This window comes from Heloderma suspectum, chromosome 3 (genome assembly GCF_057233095.1).
Source record: "Heloderma suspectum isolate Gila_16-S chromosome 3, 16-S_ref, whole genome shotgun sequence".
In the NCBI taxonomy this organism is placed as follows: Eukaryota; Metazoa; Chordata; class Lepidosauria; order Squamata; family Helodermatidae; genus Heloderma; species Heloderma suspectum.
The window spans coordinates 261,248,567-261,269,311 of record NC_139460.1 but is presented as its reverse complement, the minus strand read 5'-3'; the positions used below and the strand labels follow the sequence as shown (position 1 = coordinate 261,269,311).

General features: G+C 46.2%; 1 protein-coding gene across 23 annotated transcripts in view; it reads left to right on the top strand.

Moving 5' to 3' along the window:
- LOC146351110 (prominin-1-A-like) overlaps window positions 1-20,745 on the top strand; it is a 48,226-nt gene that overhangs the window by 9,882 nt on the left and 17,599 nt on the right. For all 23 annotated transcript variants that reach the window (XR_014789519.1, XM_084846547.1, XM_084846543.1 and 20 more), the window contains exons 3-10: window positions 11,194-11,255; window positions 12,732-12,937; window positions 15,251-15,371; window positions 15,708-15,771; window positions 17,242-17,331; window positions 17,787-17,977; window positions 18,655-18,729; window positions 19,137-19,200. Coding sequence is in view for 22 of the 23 variants with exons in the window: in XM_084846547.1 (XP_084702673.1) it covers window positions 11,194-11,255; window positions 12,732-12,937; window positions 15,251-15,371; window positions 15,708-15,771; window positions 17,242-17,331; window positions 17,787-17,977; window positions 18,655-18,729; window positions 19,137-19,200 (873 nt within the window). In the remaining variant the exon portion in view is untranslated. The remainder of the gene's footprint in view (window positions 1-11,193; window positions 11,256-12,731; window positions 12,938-15,250; window positions 15,372-15,707; window positions 15,772-17,241; window positions 17,332-17,786; window positions 17,978-18,654; window positions 18,730-19,136; window positions 19,201-20,745) is intronic.

Below are 20,745 nucleotides of genomic sequence, written 5' to 3'. Positions count from 1 at the left end.
TATTCCAGGGTTCTCTGTAAGAGTTCTGGAGTGGATTTGGGATTCTATTCCAATCCTTGGGAGGGCAACGAGATTTAATACGTCCTCGTGGGGACCAGAGGCAGATCTGAAGATTGGTTTGCAGTACATTTATTCACTTTGGGAGGAGCTGCAGTCTTCATAGAAGGCTTGGGTACCAATATTTCTGGTTGCTGCAAGAGGGCTGCTCCAGCTTCAGTTAATCATTAACTTTGTAAAATTTCCGTGCAGCCACAATCTGAGCTAGAGAGCAGGAAAGTGTGTTAGAGGGGGAGGAGGAAGAAAATGGAACTTAGAGAGATGAGAAAGGGGAGATAAAAGTGACGTTGGAGTGGAAAGGCTTTGGGACAGACAGACAAGGTGTGGTCAGCAAGGACTATCAGTGTCTCTTTTCAGCATTATAACGTTTTTCAAAGCTTAGTTTAGAGCCATGTCTTCAAGCTGCATGGAGCTGTTGCCCACTCTGAGCATTCAAATATTATGAGTTAGGGTATTCATATTTTGGCTTTTCATGATCTTTTACAATGCCTTTTCTTTGTTTTTGTGGCTCCAGTTTCCCTAGGATGGGTGCTACAAATGGCTATCTTTTTGCATTTCTGATTATTTAATCATGGTAATATTGTCACACTTGCCTGCAGTCCTTCATCTTTGAAGTTAGGAGAGCCTCATGTCTCTGAGACTACATCTTCCAATCAGAGAATATGCCCTCCCCCAGACCTGAGCCTCAATGACTTCTTCTTATATTAATACAAATATTCTGTATGAAATGAACTACTGCCTGCCTTTCTATGCTGTTGTTTTGAACATACTACTTGCTGTCCTTAAAATCCCCTCCAGTTTACTCAAATCCTTAAAATATAGTCACCGGAACTGGTCTCCATATTTCAGTTGAGATCTTGTTATTGCTGAATAGAATGGTACTGTTAATCTCCCACATACTTTGTTCACACAGGAATTTCCCCTGTCCTGTAATGTCACTCTATTGACTCATATTTAGTTCATATTGCCTGGAGCAATGTGAAGAGACTAGAGAGGTAAAATTTCCAGAAATTTTGAGGCCATGGAAAAAAATCTGGTTCCCCCCCCCCCCATTTTTTCAAAATGGAAATTTGGAGGGAAATGGGAAATTAAGCAATTATTTTTAGCACCATTTATAGATCTAAAGTCACTTGGTTGCTTTATGACAGCCTTCCCCAACCTGGTGCCTCCAGATATTTTGGACTTCAACTCCCATCAGCCTCAGGCACCATGGCCAATAGTTGGGAATGCTAAGCATTGTAGTCCAAAACATCTGGAGGGCACCAGGTTGGGGAGAGCTGCTTTAGGAACATAAAGCAGCCTTTTTGTCCCTAATTTTTTTTTAATGTATAACATGGTTTGCTCACAAAATGTTTGTCAGAATAAACTATACTTTTACATTACATGTACCAAACATTATAATAATGTCCTATGTTGCATCTATACATATGCAAATTTTATGTGACGCTGTGTATTTTGTCCTCTTTTTGGGAGGGGGTGATTCATGCCCCTGTTTTTTGGGTGATTCACAAGTGGCACCCTAGCCTAACAGCTAAAAACCAAGAAAAGTCTGCAGAACATCCAGAGGTTAAGTGCAGAAAAGGAAGGGGGCTTATGTCCCTTCCAGAGTTGTGAAGGCCCAGAAAACTGGAAAAATTTGGAAAAACATCCCCCCCCCCTTTTTCCCCTGAGGACTGTTTTTGTTTTGTTTTTTTCTGAAAACTGGAAAAATTGAACAGCTTTGGATTATAAAATATTTTATTTTAGGATTTAACACGAAGTGTTTATATATTGTTACCCAGCCTTCACTTCCCTCAAAATGATTTATAAAAATTATATAATAAGAACACTTTTATAGAAAGACTAGAGATGTAAAATGTCTGGAAACAATGAAGCTGTGGGGAAATTGTTTTTTTTTTAATCCTCTCTGTAAGCTTCCCAGCATAGTTATTTCTTTCATTCCTTATTAAAATTATGGATCTAAAGTATATTTTACTGATAGACTTTTATGCTCAGTTTCCCAACATGTGAGGGGAGTCACCATTGTGCATTCTGGACAGTAAATTATTATAATTTAAGTTATTTTTGAAGTTAGGGGAGCCCTAATGTCTCTGAGGCTACATCTTCCAATAAGAGAGTATGCCCTCAGCCAGACCTGAGCCTCAATAACATCGTATTATAGTAATACAAATATTGTGTATGAAATGAACCACTGCTTGTCTTTCTATGCTGCTGTGCTTTTCAAAGCTTTTGAACATACTTCTTGGTCTCCTTAAAATCCTCTTCAGTTTAACTGTTATAATTTAAATAGAAGTACAGTCCATCTCACCATATTGTGGAAAGCTGTGACCCGGTGACCTGTGTGTGCCTTGCTCAGTCTGCTGCCCAGGTGCTGTTGATGGGCAAGTTCAAGGCCTTTTCTCTTCCTTCTGATAGTTCTTTATCTTTAAACCAGACTTGGACTGGACAGCCCTTCAAATGGAGGACTGTTCTCTGTAAAAGAGGACATATGGCCACCGTACGTTAGGCACTTGCCTGAGGTATGGAACTATCTGCAAGTGGGCAGGTAAGCAAGTAGACCAGTATTCTGTCAGTACAGACAAATAACCTTGGTCCCCCTCCCTCCAGTTGCCCAGTCTGAGGGAGTACAGCAGAACTAGAAGCTTTACATCACAATGACCCAGGCTTTGCCCTCTGGTATCACCGGTGTCACCTGATTCTCCAGGTGCAGAGGATTTGGGGTTGTTCAGCAAGTGTCCCAACTTGCCTCCAGTCCCTTTCTGTAAGCAGCCCTGGTGGTGTAGGAAGCAGGGAATCCATGCCTGATCTGCAGGGCTCTCAGTTCGAGCCCAATGGCATCAGATATCAGCTGAGACTGTCTGTACATTTTTCAGGCTTTGCTCTGCCTTATTGTGGACTAGGAACATGCTTTTCTAGAAACAAACACTCAGAACCTGAGGATGAGTTTCAGGCCAGGAGAGCTGCATTTTGTGTTGGCAGTGGAATCACGGCCATGTGGATTTGCTATACCCTGCTGGCAGTAGAGGGGCTGTAACAGGAAGAGAGAACTTCACAGTTCTCTGTTCTTGTTCCTTTACTGGTGCTTCCCCTCCTTTTCACCTTTAGTAGGGTGGCTGTGCCAGCACCAGTGTGGTGTCTTGGCTTTGCTTAGTGGGATAGCTGAGGTGTGGAATATCATGCCAATTCAGTATCTTCATCTTTTGGGACAGTTCCATAATGTCTCTGTGCTGCAGAGTCTGTTGGCCAAAAACAACTTCCCCCCTGAATTGCAGCACTGAGTGAGGTGATCCCCACTGCACACTAATGTCTGCATTCCAGCAGAGGGTCCTTAGTTCTCAGGAGCATATCAGTTCAAGTCATTCATGGCACATCAGCAGCCTTTTTTTTTTTAGGAACCAACTCTCTTTCAATATACAAAAATTCCCTACTTGTTTGCTTGGACGCGTTCTTTACTCAACACAGGTGAATAAGGAACTGGCAATTTACAAGCTAGTTATAAGCACAGGAGGATACCACTACATCATTCATTTAATACAGCTGTACCTCACCTTTCAACCAAAGTTGGTTCCCAAGGCAGTGTTAGCAAGACCAGGATCATGCAGGCAGGCAGAGGCAGGATGTGTGTTAAGAGGAAGCAAAAGCAGAAACTTTTGAGCAAACACGAGAGCCGTTCATGCAAATAGGACGAACCTTGTCTGGAACTAGGTAAACAGCTGTGAGGGGAGCTGTGGGTTGCAACCTGCAGAACCACTTCCTATCCGTCCACCCATCCGACGAATACCAACCTTCAGTTGGTAAATTTCAAGATGAGAGACCTCTTGATGGAGAGTGGTGGTAGCGGCGGCGGCAGCATCAATTTCCTTGCTGTGCATAATTTTGAAAAAGGGAAGTTTCTTTCCATGAGTTCCTGGTTTCTGTATCTTCTGGAGGGCATCCCAAGACCTTTGGGATGTGCCAAAGCCGTACTATCCCCTGGGAGGAATTGAGGTTTAAATTCACTGCACATGAGCCCTCTGCAAGACCTGTCTGGTAGAAGATGACGTCAGTCTTATAGTGCTGGTGAAGGTATGCAGAGAAACTCAAGTGGCTGCTCTGTATATTTCGTCCGTATAGGCATTACTTCTAAATGCTGCTGTAGTGGCCACCCCCCTAAGGGATTGTGCTGTAATCCCAGAGGAGGGGAGCTTCCCAGCAACTGGTAAGCCAAGACTGGTAAGCCAAGCTATCTTGAAATGGTAGATGGGGAAACCTTCCTTCCCACAGAACAGCTCTGGTGCGATACAAACAAGGCCTCAGTTTTCAGGATAGACACCATCCTATCCAGGTAAAAGTGAAGGGCTCTATGCATGTCTAATTTGTGTCAAGCCTGTTCCTGGGGATGAACAGGCTTGGGACAAACAAAAGGCAGAAACACCTGCCACTGCCAATGAAAAACTGTGTTGACCTTGGGGAGAAAGGTGGGATCCATTCTTAGTACCGCATTGTCCTGATTAAAAATACAGAGTTGGGGTTTGAAGACAGTGCCCCAATTCCAAAGCTCATCTAGTAGAAGTGATTGCCACAAGAAAAACCATTTTAAAGTCAATATTTTAAGAGAATAGGAGGCTAGTGGCTCAAAGGGAGAGGCTATGAGAGCTTTTAGGACCCAATTCAGGTTCCATGTGGGGACCCTATGCACTGTAGGAGGGTTGATAAGGGCAGCTCGTCATAGGAACCTCTGAATGTGAGGATGACTGGCAAAAGGTCACTTCCCCCTACAGTTCAACATGGTGTTTAGGGCAGCCACCTGGCATTTCAGCGCACTGGTGCTAAGGCCCTTCAGCAGAACAGCCTGAAGGAATTCCAAAACAGTGGCTGTATCATCTGCTTTGGGAATCCTACCCGTCACCCTACACCAGACGAGGAAGAGCTTCCAAGTATTGTCATAAATTCTATTGCCAAGCTATGATAAGTGAGAAGGGTGTTCAATACCGCTTCTGAATACCCTAAACTATTGAGCCACTGCCACTCAGCCTCCAAACAGTCAGCTGGAACATCTCCAGTCAGGGATGGACAATGGGACCTTGGGAGAGAAGGTCCTTGCTGGGAGGAAGTGAGCAACAATCCTGAATTGACATGTTCACTACCTCCGGGAACCACGACCTTCTCGGCCAGTGTGGCACAACCAGAATTACCCCTGCTGCCAGTAGACAGACCTGTTGAAGAACCTGCAGGATGAACGGAATCATGGGGGGGGGCATACAAAAGACCCCCTGGCTAAGGGCAGGAGAGGGTGTTGACATCCACTGACAGTGGATGCGGATGTCTGGACGTTAACTGATCCACTTGAGCATTCTCTGGCATAGCAAAAAGATCCATCCTTGGCTGCCTGAAAAGTGATGCCAGCTGCTTGAACACCTGAGGATGAAGCCTCCACTCTGTGTCCTCTCCTGTCTGTCTGCTGGGCCAGTCGCCAATGTTGCTGTCTGACCTGGCCAGATGAACCACCAACAGGGAAAGGGGGTGCTCTTCCTCCCAGTAGAGGATCTCTACTGCTTCTTTGTTTAAGAATCCAGATTTTGTACCCCTGTTTGTTTATATATGCCTTGGCTGACACACTATTTGTTTGCGGAATATGTGGTTGCCCCTGATCTGATTGTGAAAGTGATGAAGTGTCAACTTGATTGCTCTTAGCTCCAAGAAGTTGATACTGAACTGTGATTCTTGGGCTGAACATAGAGCTTGGTTCATCTGATCCACGAGGTGAGTCTCCCAGTCCAACAGCCCCATGTCTGTGGTGATCACCAACTTGACAGGGACAGCCAGACTGACTTCCCTGGAGACTGTTTGGTGAGCCAGTCATGAAGTCCATGACATGTGGAGGTTTCAAGGGAGAGAGACTGTCTCAACTTGTATGCTATTACTTCCTGAAGGGGAAGAAGTAATCCCAGCAGCTCCCATGCCACCAGGTCCTGACAGGAAACCAGGAGTCCCATCAGATGGGCCAAGAACCTCAGATCCGCCTGCTAAATTGCCATACAAATGTTCCACTGACATCCCACCATAAGAAACATTTGGAATTGAATTGTGTCTAGGAGAATCCCAGGTGCTCCAGAGACTGCAATGGAATTAGAGAGCTCTTTTCTAGATTTAGTGCGAAGCCATGGCCTTAGAAGCAGTCCATTGTCGTCTTGACATCCTCTAGTCCCTTCTGAAGGAAAGGGGACCTGATAAGTATGTTTAAATAAGGGTACAGATGACCCTCAACCTGAGGTGAGCTACTGCATCCTCCAGTAATTTGGTAAAGATCCTGGGGTCTGATGTTAAACCAAAGAGCAGTGCCTTGTACTGAAAGTGATTGCTCCAGTATGCAAAATGTAAAAACATGCCATGACAGGGATGGATAGGCACATACAGGTATGCCTCCATCAAGTCCAGAGATGCCAGAAAGTCCTGTTGCATGATGGCTGCCGATGTGGACTTGAAGGTCACCATCTTGAAGTGTCTGTGTGATAGGAACTTGTTGAGCCATTTCAGATCTAGGACAGCTCTTAATTTCCAATTCCATTTGGAAATCAAGAAAAGAATAGAATAGACCCCGTAGGACCTCTGGCCACACAGAACCAGTTCTATTGCCTCCATCTCCAAGAGATGAGAAATCTCCCCCAGCATTGCCTGGTGTATGGAGGGATTTCTGGACCTTGGAGAGGTCCAAATGTTGTCCTTTTGGTGGCAAGCGAACTCTAGAGCACAGCCCAAGGACACCGTCTCGCTGATCCATGCGTCTGAAGTGGTTGATGCCCAAATCAGAACATAGTTGAGGAGACGGCCCCCAATTTCTGAGTTTGGACATCGGCATCAGGATGAGGGGGACTTTGTGGAACCCTTTGAGAAACTTGACAAGGGTGTGCTGCCCAACAGGCAATGTCATGCCCCTCTACCTGCAGCCCTGGGACGAAACCATGTGGATCTGGATCCACCCAAGGGCCTGCCTTTACTATGAAACTCAGCAAAATGAAAAGGATGGTGGGATCTAGCCCTTCTCTCATCCTTCTTGGAAGTGGGTAAGGCCTTAGTTTTATCCTTGGTTTCCACCAACACCTTGTCTAGTGGCTCACCAAACAACTTGCTGCCAGAAAAGGCAGTGCCAGCCCAGCTTGGGTCCTGGGATCAACCTCACACATCCTCAGCCAAATGTTTCTCCAGGTGACCACATTAGATGCTATAGCCCTGGATCCCAATTGAATTGCATCCAAAGAGGAGTGTGCTAGAAGGGCTGTGGACAAGACAATTTTGTTAAGTCCATCCTTGATGGGTTAGGATGCTTCTTCCATCTCTGCAAGGTCCTCTGCTCACAGGTATACTGCCTGGGCAAAGATAGAATTGGTAACTGCAGGTGAACCCTCAAAACCCCTTTGCAAAGCAGCCTCTCACCCACTCATCGCAGGGATCTGTAGGGGTGCCCTCCTCCTCAGTAGGGATGATAGCAGTGGAGGCCAGAGCCACCACCAGAACATCCACTGTCAGTACTCTGAGAGAGTCCATAACCACCTCCGGCAAAGAACAAAGCTTGTTAGCCACCTGAAGGGAAGCTTTGTTCCTGGCTGAATTGGCCCATTCATCCCTCTGAACTTTGTCCATAAAGTCATGAAAAGGTATTGTGAAAGGCTTGGGAAGACCCTGGAGGATCAGCCCTTGGCCCCTTTTGGAGGAGGAACCTCAGAGGGGGCAGCCTTGTCACCCATGTCTCCCACCTTCAAAATACAAATGGCCTTGGTAAGTAAGGTGGGAAAAAGCTCAAGAGGAAAAAGCCTCTGTTGTGCTGAGGCATCCATCTCTAAATCCTCTTCCAAAAGTTCACCCTCCTCCCTCCCTTCAGAATTTACCGAAACCTCTGAGCATTCTGGCAAGAGGGAGGGGAAGGCCTGTTCTGTGTGAGAGACCCCTCTCATGCCTTCTCTTCACCCTGGAAGGCAGAAGCAAGGGGAATGAGATGGGTTAGGAGGAATGTTTGTCTCTTTTTCATTGGCCTTTCCTCCTCAGAGAGTGTCTGGGGGAGGCATACCACCCAGAGGAAATGCATGATGAGGAAGATGGAGAGGGAGATCTGTGCTACTGCCTTCCTTTCCTACGCATAGATCTGCTCCTTCAAGAGTGACTACGCTTCTTTCTCTTCCCCTTATGGGATTTATGGGCTCTTGAAGAGGACAGGAGCAGCAGGTTCTCTCCCCTTCTCCTGGCTGTGGGATGGTGGATCTAACCTCTTTTGAAACCAGTTACCTAACGCATGCCAAAAGGTTGGGGTGGGCCAGATCCTCAGTAAGGTCAGGTGCTCTCTGGGCCAGGTAGGTGGGATTCAGGGAATGACTCACCCCTGCCATTTCATCCACCGAATCCACAGGCCGCTGAGGAGAACACAGGGAAGAGTCATCTCTCTTTGATGGCACTGCCTGCTCCTTCTCTCACATTGAAGCTTCCAGCCTAAGCTTTGAACTCGTCAGCCCTCCTGAGCCCCAGTTAGGGGAAGGTTAGAATGAGTTTGGGGGGGATGTACAGCCAAATGAAACTTGCTTCCCCAGTCTCTTTTTGGGAGGGATGGGGAGCTACTTGACTGGTGGACCCTCGCACCATCGAAGGTGAAAAAATCAACACGTGACAGCCCCACTCTTCTCAGTTAGAGAAAGTGTGTGTGGGCGATGGTCTGGTGTCCTCCACACCTTACACTGTATGCCTACCTGGAACCAGACCTCTTACTGGTTAGGGAGAGCAAGGGGCCAGATGACAAAAGTCCAAATGCTTTGTGTAGCAAAAAAGAAAATAGAGCTGAGAGCCACGCTCCCTTCAGTCAGGGATGGGCAGGGCTGTGTGCTTCAGGCCTTCGGGCTCTGAGGCAAATAAGAGCAGCAAAGTTGACTTGACAGTCCAGCTTCCTCCCAGTTAGCAAGAGCTTTGGATCCATTCAGCATGTGAGGTGCTTCTACCCGCACGTATGAGGCCCACCTATCTAATTAGGGCGGCCTTCCCTGAGAGATGTTCTGAGGTAAACCTCCAATAGCTGGTATAGGTGGTTGTCAGGAGTGCCCTAGCAGCCTCTTTCAGTCTACTCCAATAGCCAGCTCAAGACACAGACAAAAGGATTCTTTTCAAGGCTTTAATCCTTTTACAACTTAATGACTCTTTCAGATGCTAATCACCAGTGACTAAGCAATGAACAGCAGAGTAGCCTATGCTCTGGGTTAGGCAGATGGTCCCCGTTTGAAGGAGAATCACTTGCAGACCCTGAACTTATGGGCTAGGGAGAGTTCCTCCCTCTTTCCCTTGTGTCCACGGGATGCAACCGTTGCTTGCACGCCAAACGGGTGCTACGCCTCCTTTCCACGCCCTCCATCACTCGTTGCTCCCTGCGTCTGCGTCGAGCGTCTAGCAAGCCCCCCTCCCGCACTCTCTCACTGCCAGGGTCACTATCTCAGGAATGCCAGCAGGAGGAATCTCTGCCAGCTGCTGTGCCTGTGAGGGATGAGCGGGCTCCTTCCACGGATTGCTGTTCCTCCTCAGAATCAGAACTGCTGTGGGGTTCTATGGGCTCAGTTTCCACCCTGACAGTGGTCCTCCCTCACAATGAAACAATGCGGCTAAAACAGCCTCTGGTGAACACTGACCCCATCCCTGGCTGCTAAGCTGGAAGAAAAAGGAAAAGGAGAAAAATACTGTCAAAAACACTTAGAAACTACTGCTGAGCTCCTATAGCTCCACAAAGACCCTGCTGTCCTGTCACGAGGCAGGGCCGCTGTCTGGGAAGGTTGGGTAGCTTCTCCACCTGGAGAGGATTTTTAAAAATTGGATCCTGCCTGTCGTCCAGTGGGAGAGGCTAACCCAAAGGTCTTGGAATGCCCTCCAGAAGATATAGAAAACAGGAACTCATGGCATGAAACTTCCCTTTTTCAAAATTATGCACAGCAAGGAAATCAATGCTGCTGCTCCTTCCACTGCCACCACTCTCCATCAAGAAATCTCTCATCTTGACATTTACCAGTTGAAGATTGGTACTTGTCAGATGGGTGGAAGGATGATGGGAAGTGGTTCTCCAGGTTGCAAGCCACAGCTCCCCTCACAGTTATTTACATAGTTCCAGACAAGGTTCACTCTATTTGCATGAACGGCTCTCCCATTTGCTCCAAGAGTTTTTGCTTTTGTTTCCTCTTAAGACACATCCTGCCTCTGCATCCCCGCATGATCCTGCTCTTACACTGCCTTGGGAACCATTTTTGTTTGAAAAGTGAAATACAGGAGTCATAAATGAATGATGTCACCCAGTGGGAGGGGCTAACCCAAATGTCTTGGAATGCCCTCCAGAAGATACAGGAGAATGAAAGAGGCTGAGCCTCCAGCCTGCCTAGCAGTTATGCCCCCAAACCTGTAGAAGCTCTTTATCTGAACAACGAGCTGGTTGTTGCTACTCAGAGAAGAAATCTGGACAACTTCAAATACACTCGTTGAGTCCTGGCACTCACTGACAATAGTTCTGTGACCAAAGTTTGTTCAGATTACATTAGGATGGTGTAGTAAGCAACACAGCCTCCCGCTTCAGACTGCTGATGCCAAACATCTCATCTTCTAGCATAGACTTGATGCATGTAAAACTTCCACCTGAGGTTCTTATACTTACACCTAGTCACCATGAGGGGATGTACTGCACTGTTCAGTGTTGTTCCTGTTAGATTATCAGGTTTTTGCATTCTCTGTGGCATAGTGCCTCTTCCTTAAATCCGTTGAAGCTCAGGGGCTTCAGCATGCAGCATGGCACCCCTTAGTGGCAAAGTGGGGCATTGCTTGTCCTGAGCTGCAAAATGTCCTTTCTGGCAGTGTGGTGTTTATTGATGTTAGGATCAAATCCAGTGTCCTTACCCTGAACCTTCTAGCAAAATAAAGGGAGACATTTCATGTGTATACTGACAGCCATTCATATGAGTTATAGCAGGCTAGCTTTGGAGAAAGGCAGCTGCAGAAATAAGGGTCTCATCCTGGTAAGCTAGGCCCTGGGGCAAGAATTTCCAAAGAGATGTACGTTTTGGGTTAAGTACAAATGTCCAAATGATTAGTTGGTGGTGCCTTCTTTCTTCTCCCACCCATTACTAACCTGTCTGTGCTTCTCTCCAGATCTCCTGACTCGCCTGATCAAGCGCGAAGTTCACATCAGTGAGCCAGAAGTGTATAAAGAAGTGAGTCTTCCAGCAGTTGGTCATGGAACTCAAGAGGCTAGTGGGTGGCAATAGGAGACTCAATGGACTTAGACAGGGATGCAGGAGAAAGGGCTTCTGGAAGAGGAAATATTAGTAAAGTAAACGCCAGCACTCTGCGGAGAAGGTGACTCCTCACCCAGAAGTAAAAGGTGGTAATTTGTTTAGTAAACAGATAAATAGTACTGATATAAATACATTTTAATTTGCTCATCGTTAGCTAAGGAATTTTAATAGACGTAGAGATGCATGATGGCATCTGCTTTCAGGATAGTGAACTTCCAGCTGTAAGTTAAAATGCTAGAATTCTGGGGGGGGGAGAACTGGAGGCAATTTTTGGGATCAGATTAGGCTAACCCACTGTAAAATCTGGGAGCACTCTCTGATGAGCATCTGTCTGAGTCTGAGATCTGAGTCTGGGATCTAGGTGCTACCTCATGGTGATGACTTTATTCTGGAGGACTGACGGGGAAGTAGGGAGGGCCCAATCTATTCTATGCTGGTGGCAGCAGAGTCTGAGGTGCAGGAACCCAGGGTCACATCATTCACAGGAATTACAGCTGCTGTGGTGATACATGACTCTAGATGTACCATACATGGATGGGAGCTTTTGAGGCCTCTGTGCAAGGTGTTCTAATTCATACATTCATCAAATTTATTTGATGCCTTTCTCTAAAAAAGACTCAAGGCATCTTGCAGCAGGGGTTAAAACATACAAAGATTTAAAACAATTTAAAACAGTTAAAAACAATTTCAAATGCTAAGAGCTGGTGAAACAACTACATTAAGAAGCCACATCATATGCTGCCAAATGCCTGGAAAGTCTTAGAGGAAAGTCTTAAGCTGGTGGCAAAAAGAAGACAATGGCACCAGGTGGACCACACTGGGGAGAGAATTCCACAATCAGGGGGCCACAACCAAGAAGGCCCTTTCCCTGTTGCCAAACCTCCCTCAGAGGGGGCATTTGGCAAAAGGCCTCAGATATTGATCATAGTGTATGGCTAGGTTCATACCAGGTATTATATACTCTGTCAGGTATTGTGGTCCTGAGCCATATAAAGCTTTGTAGGTCAAAAGCAGCCCTTTGAATTGGGCTTGGAAATGTACAAGCAGCCAATGAAAGTGCACCAAAATTGGTGTTATATGCTCAGGCTTTCTGGTCCTGAGAAATCACACACACATGATGGTGACTTGATGGGGGGCAGCCTGATCTATCTCATGAATGCAAGCGTTGAGGCCTCTAAGCCTTGGCATGTGCTAAGGGCATCGCTGGCCCTTGCCAGATTACCTAGATTACCAAGTAAGACTCTAAAATAACAAACCTGATCTCCAGTGGGTATTCAGGAAAATATTCAAGTAAATCCATATCATTTTTGAAGCAGAACCAATGGAGTTGTCATGACAGCTAACCGTTGTGTCCTCTCTCTCTCTCTCTCTCTGCACCACCCTCATCTCTAGGGGCTCACATACGAGACAGGCTACCTAGTTTGTGTTGTCATTGGGCTTCTGTTCATCGTCCTTGTGCCACTGGTGGGCTTGTTTTTCTGCTGCTGTCGCTGCTGTGGACATTGTGGGGGTTTCATGTACCAGAAGCAGACCAAGAACATGGACTGCAAGAGGAAGGCATTATTTGCATCTCTGCTAGCAGTCACTATCATCCTTCTGTGAGTTTTTATTTATTGTATTTATTTGTTACATTTATATCCTGCCTGTTCCTCCAAGGACTCCAAGGCAGCATACGTGACCTTCCTTCTCTCCATTTTATTTGTACAATAACCCTATGGGGGAGGTTAGGCTGAGAGTCAGAATTGGCCCAAAGTCACCCAGTGAGCTTCATGGTTGAGTGAGAACTTGAACCTGGGTCTCTCCAGTCCAGCACTGAAACCACTGCACTCCACTGGCTCCCCTACACCACATATAGTTTTGTACTATGCAGAATATCAGAGGGGGGCGGGGCAGGTGGATGTTTTTTTTCCTTTCCTTTCTGTGGCCTGTTTCAGCAGGGAGTTGATTGCAAACTTTCCACTTCCTTTGCAGCCATTTAACTCCTTTTAAATCAAGAAGTACCTACACATGCATCACTGCACTGTCTTGTTTAAATCAGATTGCCTCCCCTGCACGTGCACTGTTAGCGTGCTCGATGGTCACTGCCTTCACGTGCTAATATTGTATGCATAGTGCTTGAAGGCCTAGTTTAAATTAGATGCTGGGAAAGTTCTTCTTGCCTGCTTGGCATTAGTTTTAAATCTGGCCGCAGTCATTCATGTGTTGTGTATGGGGAATGGTTTCCTGGAGCTGGGGGAGGATGGGCCGGTCCCAGCAGGGAGGCCCTACAGGAAACTGCCACTGTACGACAGCAGATTCCATTGTGTGGAACAAAGAGCTGAGACGGGAGTTCAAGCAACAGAGAGCAAGTTTCTGAACTAGTGGTGGGCAGAGAGCTGCCCCTGGAGATGTCTAGCAGCCTGAAATTACTTTTGTTGTTGTTGTTCAGTCATTAAGTCGTGTCCTACTGTTCATGACCCCATGGACCATAGCACGCCAGGCCTTCCTGTCCTCCGCTCTCTCCCGGAGTGTGCTCAAGTTCATATTCATTGCATCGGTGATGCTGTCTAGCCATCTCATCCTCTGCCGTCCCCTTCTCCTTTTGCCTTCAGTCTTTCCCAGCATCAGGGTCTTTTCCAGTGAGTTTTCTCTTCGCATTAGGTGGCCAAAATATTTGAGCTTCAGCTTCAGTATCTGTCCTTCCAATGAGCAGTCAGAATGACTTAGGCAGGGCTAAATTTATGCCAGTGCTCAGCCTGGGCCCCCATTTTCAATGCTAAGCACAACCCTAAAACATGAATGTGCCTCTGAGCAAATGAAGGGTGCATTTATGTCCTTGCTGAATTACTACAGAGATCTCCCACACACTGGGGACCAGAGAGAAGGGCTTCCAGGTGAGATGGCAGTATTTCCAGCCAGACTTGAGCTCCAGCAAGCCTTCTCCTAGAAATTAAGTAGAGGTCCCAACTCTGATTTGTTGGTCACTAATTTCTCTCAGAAAACTTTGAGAGACACGTATGGTGCATAAAGTGTGAAAGGGGGCCTCTGTAGAGCTGCTCGAATGTTCTGTGGAAAGCAGGAAGCATTTTGTTCTGGTCCACTTCACCGCTGCAACGAGTAATTGCCATGGTCCTGTCAGGGTCCTTTCTACATCATTTCCCCCTGTACTGTCTATTCCCACAGAAGATCCTGCAGACCTGAATGAGTTAGGTTATCTATGAAATGCTGACTTCTTTTAAATGCAGGCAGGATCACCAAGATATATAATATTATGAAGTTGGGAGAATTGAAAGGCAATCTCGTGTAACCCTGACTATGAAGAAGGGTAGACCATCCACTCCACAGTATGTTGCAAACACAGAGGAGGTGCTTGAGAGCATGTAGTTAGAAATGGATCCCACACAAATACAAAGCCAAGAATCCAAGAACAACACAGCTGTGTTCAGAAGGGCCAGCTGGCACAGACTGCTTGCTCCAAACCCTACTCACCTTTCACTCCACTGTACCTCCATTCCCTCCCAAATAATAACTAGCACACCAAAAAGGCACTTTGGGCTCCGTTCAACCTCATGCAAGCAGACTTCTACTTACACAATAGGACTTCCTCTTCCTCCCTCCCACATGCCCCCCACCAACCCTGGATCTGCAAATATATTCAAAAGGGTCAACCAACCCTGTGGAGCAGATTTGGGGGTGCACAGGGGGCTGCAGTGGGGGAGGGGCGGCGGGGGCAGGAAAACAATCCATTCTGCCAGTGGTGACCATTCTGCTGGTGGATGGACACCATTGGATACAACCTTTTATAAATAACAAGCCTGTTGGCTGTCTGCTGCTGTTTTTGTCTATGTCATCCTACTAGTTGCTATCAGTACAAAAAGCTGCTCTCCCACCTCTGAGTCTTTGTTCCATTCTTTTTCTTTCCTCCACTGCAGGGCTGGGGTTATCTGTGCATTCATCAGCAACCAGCGTGTAACTCAGTCTGTAGATAGAGGCTTCAGTACTTTGAACAATACGATGGACAACCTGCGTGTCTACCTGAACTCTATCCCTCAGGTACATAGAGTATATGATATATGATACCTCTGTCCCTGCTTCCTTTCTCCTGTCCCATCCTACATGCATGCTTCTCCTGTCCCATCCTACATGCATGCTTGCAAAATAATTAACAAGCTTGACCCTGCTCCATGCCCTTAGCCTTGCCCACTGCTGGAATGTAGCCCCTGAGATCCTTCCCAAATTGGAATTCCAGCCCCAGGCTGAAAAAGGTTGTTGCCCCTGCCTTACAATTGTATATCCATGACCATAATTATATTCATGATCTTGATCCTGTTTGCTATACCCTCCTCTGAATTTAGGATTGTATTTCACCACTTTCTTGGTTCTCTGCAGGAGATGGACATCCTCATTGACTCCATCTCAGTGCCACTTAATGAAGCCAACAACAGCCTGCTAGGTGAGTCTATGCCACTGGCCACAAACCAGGGTGGGTGGGTGTCTAGATCTCAAGTGAGAGAGGTCAAAAGGTGGCTTCTAGGTGACAGTTGGAAACCAGGCGACATTGTACAATCTCATTGGAGGACTATATCATCATGTGACCTTAAAGAATCAGGTTGAAATGGATGCCTCAGACCATGCTCAGAGCATTTAGAGCAAGGGTCTCCAACATGGTGCCCACCAGGTTCTTATTAAGTTTGTTTTAATTAAAAAAAGTAAACCATGTTTTTAAACTGGGAGGCTGGCACGTTGCAAAGTGAAGGGCTGCCTGTCAGGTTGAAAACTGAGCCGATAGAACCCCAGAGCAGTTCTGATTCTGAGGAGGATCAGCAATCCGTGGGAGAGGAGCCAGCTCATCCCTCACAGGCACAGCAGCTGGCAGAGATTCCTCCTGCTGGCATTCCTAAGATAGATAGTGATCCTAGCAGTGAGAAAGTGCGGGAACGGGGCTTGCTAGACGCTCAACGCAGACGCAGGGAGCGACGAGCAATGGAGGGCGTGGAAAGGAGGCGTAGCGCCCGTTTGGCGCGCAAGCAATGGTTGCATCCCGTGGACACAAGGGAAAGAGGGAGGATCTCTCCCTAGCCCATAAGTTCAGGGTCTTCAAGTGACTCTCCTTCAAACGGGGACCAACTGCCTACTCAGGGCATAGACTACTCTGCTGTTCCTTGCTTAGTCACTGGTGATTAGCATCTGAAAGAGTCATTAAGTTGTAAAAGGATTAAAGCCTTGAAAAGAATCCTTTTGTCTGTGTCTTGAGCTGGCTATTGGAATCTACTGAAAGAGGCTGCTAGGGTGCTCCTGACACTGCCTTCCAGTGCCATCTTTATTTGGATTAGTGAGAGTGGCTTTTATGCGTTGCAGCTCAGAACACATCTCTACATTTTAATTAGATTCTTGGGCAAGTTACCTTTGTTGTAGTCCCACCAGTTTGCCTACTGGGAAATCAGTGTTTTGTGACCGGCCATGCCCATCATGGCAGCCATTTTATGAATGGATAAACTGCACCGCCATGACAGCTATTTTGTGAGAGTGCCCATGACACACAGTTTGAAAATTCCAGATGTGCCCAGTGACCCAAAATGCTTGGAGACTCCTAATTTAGAGGCACTTACAGATCATTACCGCAGCTCTTGACCAGCTGTATAGATACACCAGATATTCAGTGGTCCTCCATGGATTTTCTATACCATTACTGCTTGCCTCATCCAAGAAGTCACTGCTGAGTCCTGCTCCTACTATATTGCAAGATGTTGGCATGAGCTGAGAGCATGGTATTGTCCATTATCCCTACATCTTTCATGGGGATCAGGTGGATTGGCTTTAAGTCCCAACACCCAAAAACCTGGCACTGGGGGTTGAGAGGTTACAAAACAGTGGGAAGTATTTCTGTTGATTGCCTTGTTCTGGTGCCATTCTGTCTTTGCAGACATTGGAGACAATTTGGGCAAGAAGATCAAGGCTCAGCTAGGTGGGCAAGCATATAAAGCACTGAACTCGACTGAACAGCTTCTCGGAGGTATCACAAAGGAGAGTGAATTGGGGAATATTAGTGGGATTCAACAGCAGAGCTGTGGGTACAGAAATTGGGTCTATGCATTTGTGGTACAGGGGCAGGGGATGTACAAAGGCTCAGAGGACAAAGGGATTTTAGTGGAAGGTGCTAGTAAGACAACCAAGAATGTTTTTTTTGGGGGGGGGGTTGGATTTTGAGAGGGTTCATTGTGGGCCCTAAGATAAATGGCTTGGCCAACTTCATCCTGAGAGATGCTATGACAAAAAAGAAGGCTGTATTTCTTTTTTCCAGACCCTGAGTTAAGGGTGGAGGGCTGCCAATGACTCATTTATTTAGGTCTCTTTATCTGTAGTTCATGTTTGAGGGGTAGTTTTCCCTTGATAAAAACTACCCATGAACAGGGTGCACCATGCAGACTGGAAAGATCCTCCTCAGGTCTTTTCTTCTGTCTCTTGCAGCAATTAGCAATGTGGAACAGGAACTCCATACAGTCAACAATTCAGCCAATCACTTGCAGAATCTGCAGAAGGAGCTGGATGTAAAACTGACCACCGTGAGAGATGAGCTCAACAAAACCTTGACAAACTGTAGTACACCTTGCCAAAATGTGTCAGTGAACGACCTGAAGCCTGGGGCCAATCTAAGCATGGTAAAGTGGGGTTGGGAAGGCAGAGAACAATTTGGATAGGAATGGTGGATTATGGGAGAACATGAAACAAAGGTCATTTTTTTGTGAACTGCCCAGGCAGTACAGAAATGCCCAATTATTTAACTATGTATCAATAAGTAGACAATTAATTACCTTGGGATAAGTGGGATTAGAGCCTTTGGGTGAGACTACCACGAGGACAGGAGAGGCTGAAGCCAGTGTCAGTGGAGCAAAGCATATCAGGTTGTAACTCAAAGGGGGGCGAGGCTGGTCACAATGGCAGAGCATGTCTGAAAGAGGCATATGCATGCGTTCACCAGCTCTTGCCAGTACATAAATATGCAAGTCAAATTCATGGAGGATAAGGCTGTCAGTGGCAGCTAGTTATGATAGTGATATATATTACCTCTAGTGCTAGAGACACTGGTTGATCACGATGTGAACAGAACACTGAACTAGATAAACATTTGGACTATTCCAACATGGTTCTTCTTAGGTTATTATACAAATACTTACATGGATGGCAGCTTTCTCCCACCTACATCAGTGAAACACTGAGTGAAACACAGATTTTCACCCCACCCAGAACACAATTCTCCATGGCTTAACAGTTTGTTTATTTGTTTGTTTGTGTATACAGATAGATAGATAAGTTACCCTCTTATCTGCTCCCACAGGTTCCTGATCTCAAACAGCCACTTCAGCTGATAAATAAGCTGAACAGCAAAGACCCCAGTGCCACTATTGTGAAGGTAACATCCCTTTTTTTCTGGGCCCTGTTTTCTTCTCCTGCTCTTCAAACGGGCCATGCAGAATGTCTAATCCAAGTGGCAATGTGCCAGGATGGTCTGCCCAGAAGAGGCTGTGCAGCAGGTACAGACGTGCTGGCACCATGCAGTGAACTGTAGATGGAGCCTTGGGCCAATGGAGTTCACTGACCTCTCAAGCCTCTAGTGAATGTTCTTATCCTCTGTGCCCTCTTATGGGTATTGTTGGCTTGCTTTGCCTTTGGAAAATAGTATGTGTATCCTGTCATGGCTTTGTCTGTTATTGGAACAGGTTGGTGCCATATTATAGCATATGTGGTTTCGGGATCTGTGTCTTCTTTGTCTGTGTCTTTATCTGTGTCTGTCTTTATCCTGGGTTCTTATGCTGGCAGGCAAGAAAGGCCCTGGATGATATACCACAGATGGTCTCCAACCAAACAAAAAAGGTGGTGACTGGTAAGTAGCTCCAGCACATATCCTGTTCTCCATTTCATGTACTGTGTGAAAGGCAATTCCCTGGGGAATGGTCAATAGTTACTCCTATAATGGCCTCAGAGATCAGAGATGTTCTGCTAAAGTTCTGTCTGATTAGCTCAAATTAATATATGAAATTTACCCTACCAGCTTAATGGTTCAATATAACTATTTGGAGTTGTGCTATAATGCAGTTTTTCCTATATTTGGGACTTGTTCTACAGATACAATTTTTACATACAAACTGGAGATCACAATCACTTGTTTCTCAAATGTGCACATTCAGGGCTGCTTCATGCATCATGAAATTTTCTACCTAAAAGTCAGGAATTTCAGCTAGCTGCTGTGTATGCACAGAATGAAACTGACATGTGTAAGTTCATCACATGTGGATATATGAAGCTGCCTTCAATGGTCCCAGCTCAGTATAGGCTACTCTGACTCGCAGTAACTCTACAGATCTATGATAAAGGAATCCATCTGGAAGCATCTTGACAACAATGCCGTGATTTGACAACATGGATTTGTCAAAAACAAGTCCTGCCAGACAAATCTGATCTCATTTTTTGATCAAGTAACCTCCCTTGTAGACCGTGGCAATGCTGTAGTCATCATATACCTCGACTTCAGCAAAGCTTCAGCAAAGCTTTCGACAAAGTGCCCCATGATCTCCTGATGAGCAAACTAGCTCGAAGTGGGCTAGATGAAACAACGATCCGATGGATCCACAGTTGGCTACAGAATCGGACTCAAAGAGTGCGTATCAATGGGACCTTCTCAAACTGGGGAGAGGTAACGAGTGGGGTACCGCAGGGCTCAGTCCTGGGCCCAGTGTTCTTCAACATTTTTATTAATGACTTGGAGGAGGAGGTGCAGGGAATGCTGATCAAATCTGCAGATGACACAAAATTGGGCGGGATAGCTAATACTTTGGAAGACAGAAACAAAATTCAAAGTGATCTGGATAGACTGGAGTGCTGGGCAGAAAACAACAGAATGACATTTAATAGGGATAAATGCCAAGTTCTGCACCGAGGAAAAAGAAACCAAATGCACAGTTACAAGATGGGGGATACGTGGCTCAACAACACTACAAGCGAGAAGGATCTTGGAATTGTTGTCGATCACAAGCTGAATATGAGCCAACAATGTGATGTGGCTGCAAAAAAGGCCAATACTCTTTTGGGCTGCATTAATAGAAGCATAGCTTCCAAATCCCGGGAAGTCCTAATTCCCCTCTACTCAGCACTGGTTAGGCCTCATCTGGAGTACTGTGTCCAGTTCTGGGCACCACACTTTAAGAAGGATGCAGCCAAACTGGAGAGGGTTCAGAGGAGGGCAACAAAGATGATCAGGGGACTGGAAACAAAGCCCTATGAAGACAGACTGAAAGAACTGGGCATGTTTAGCCTTGAGAAGTGAAGACTGAGGGGAGAGATGATAGCACTCTTCAAGTACTTGAAAGGCTGTCACAGAGAAGAAGGCCAGGATCTCTTCTTGATCATCCCAGAGTGCAGGACACGGAAT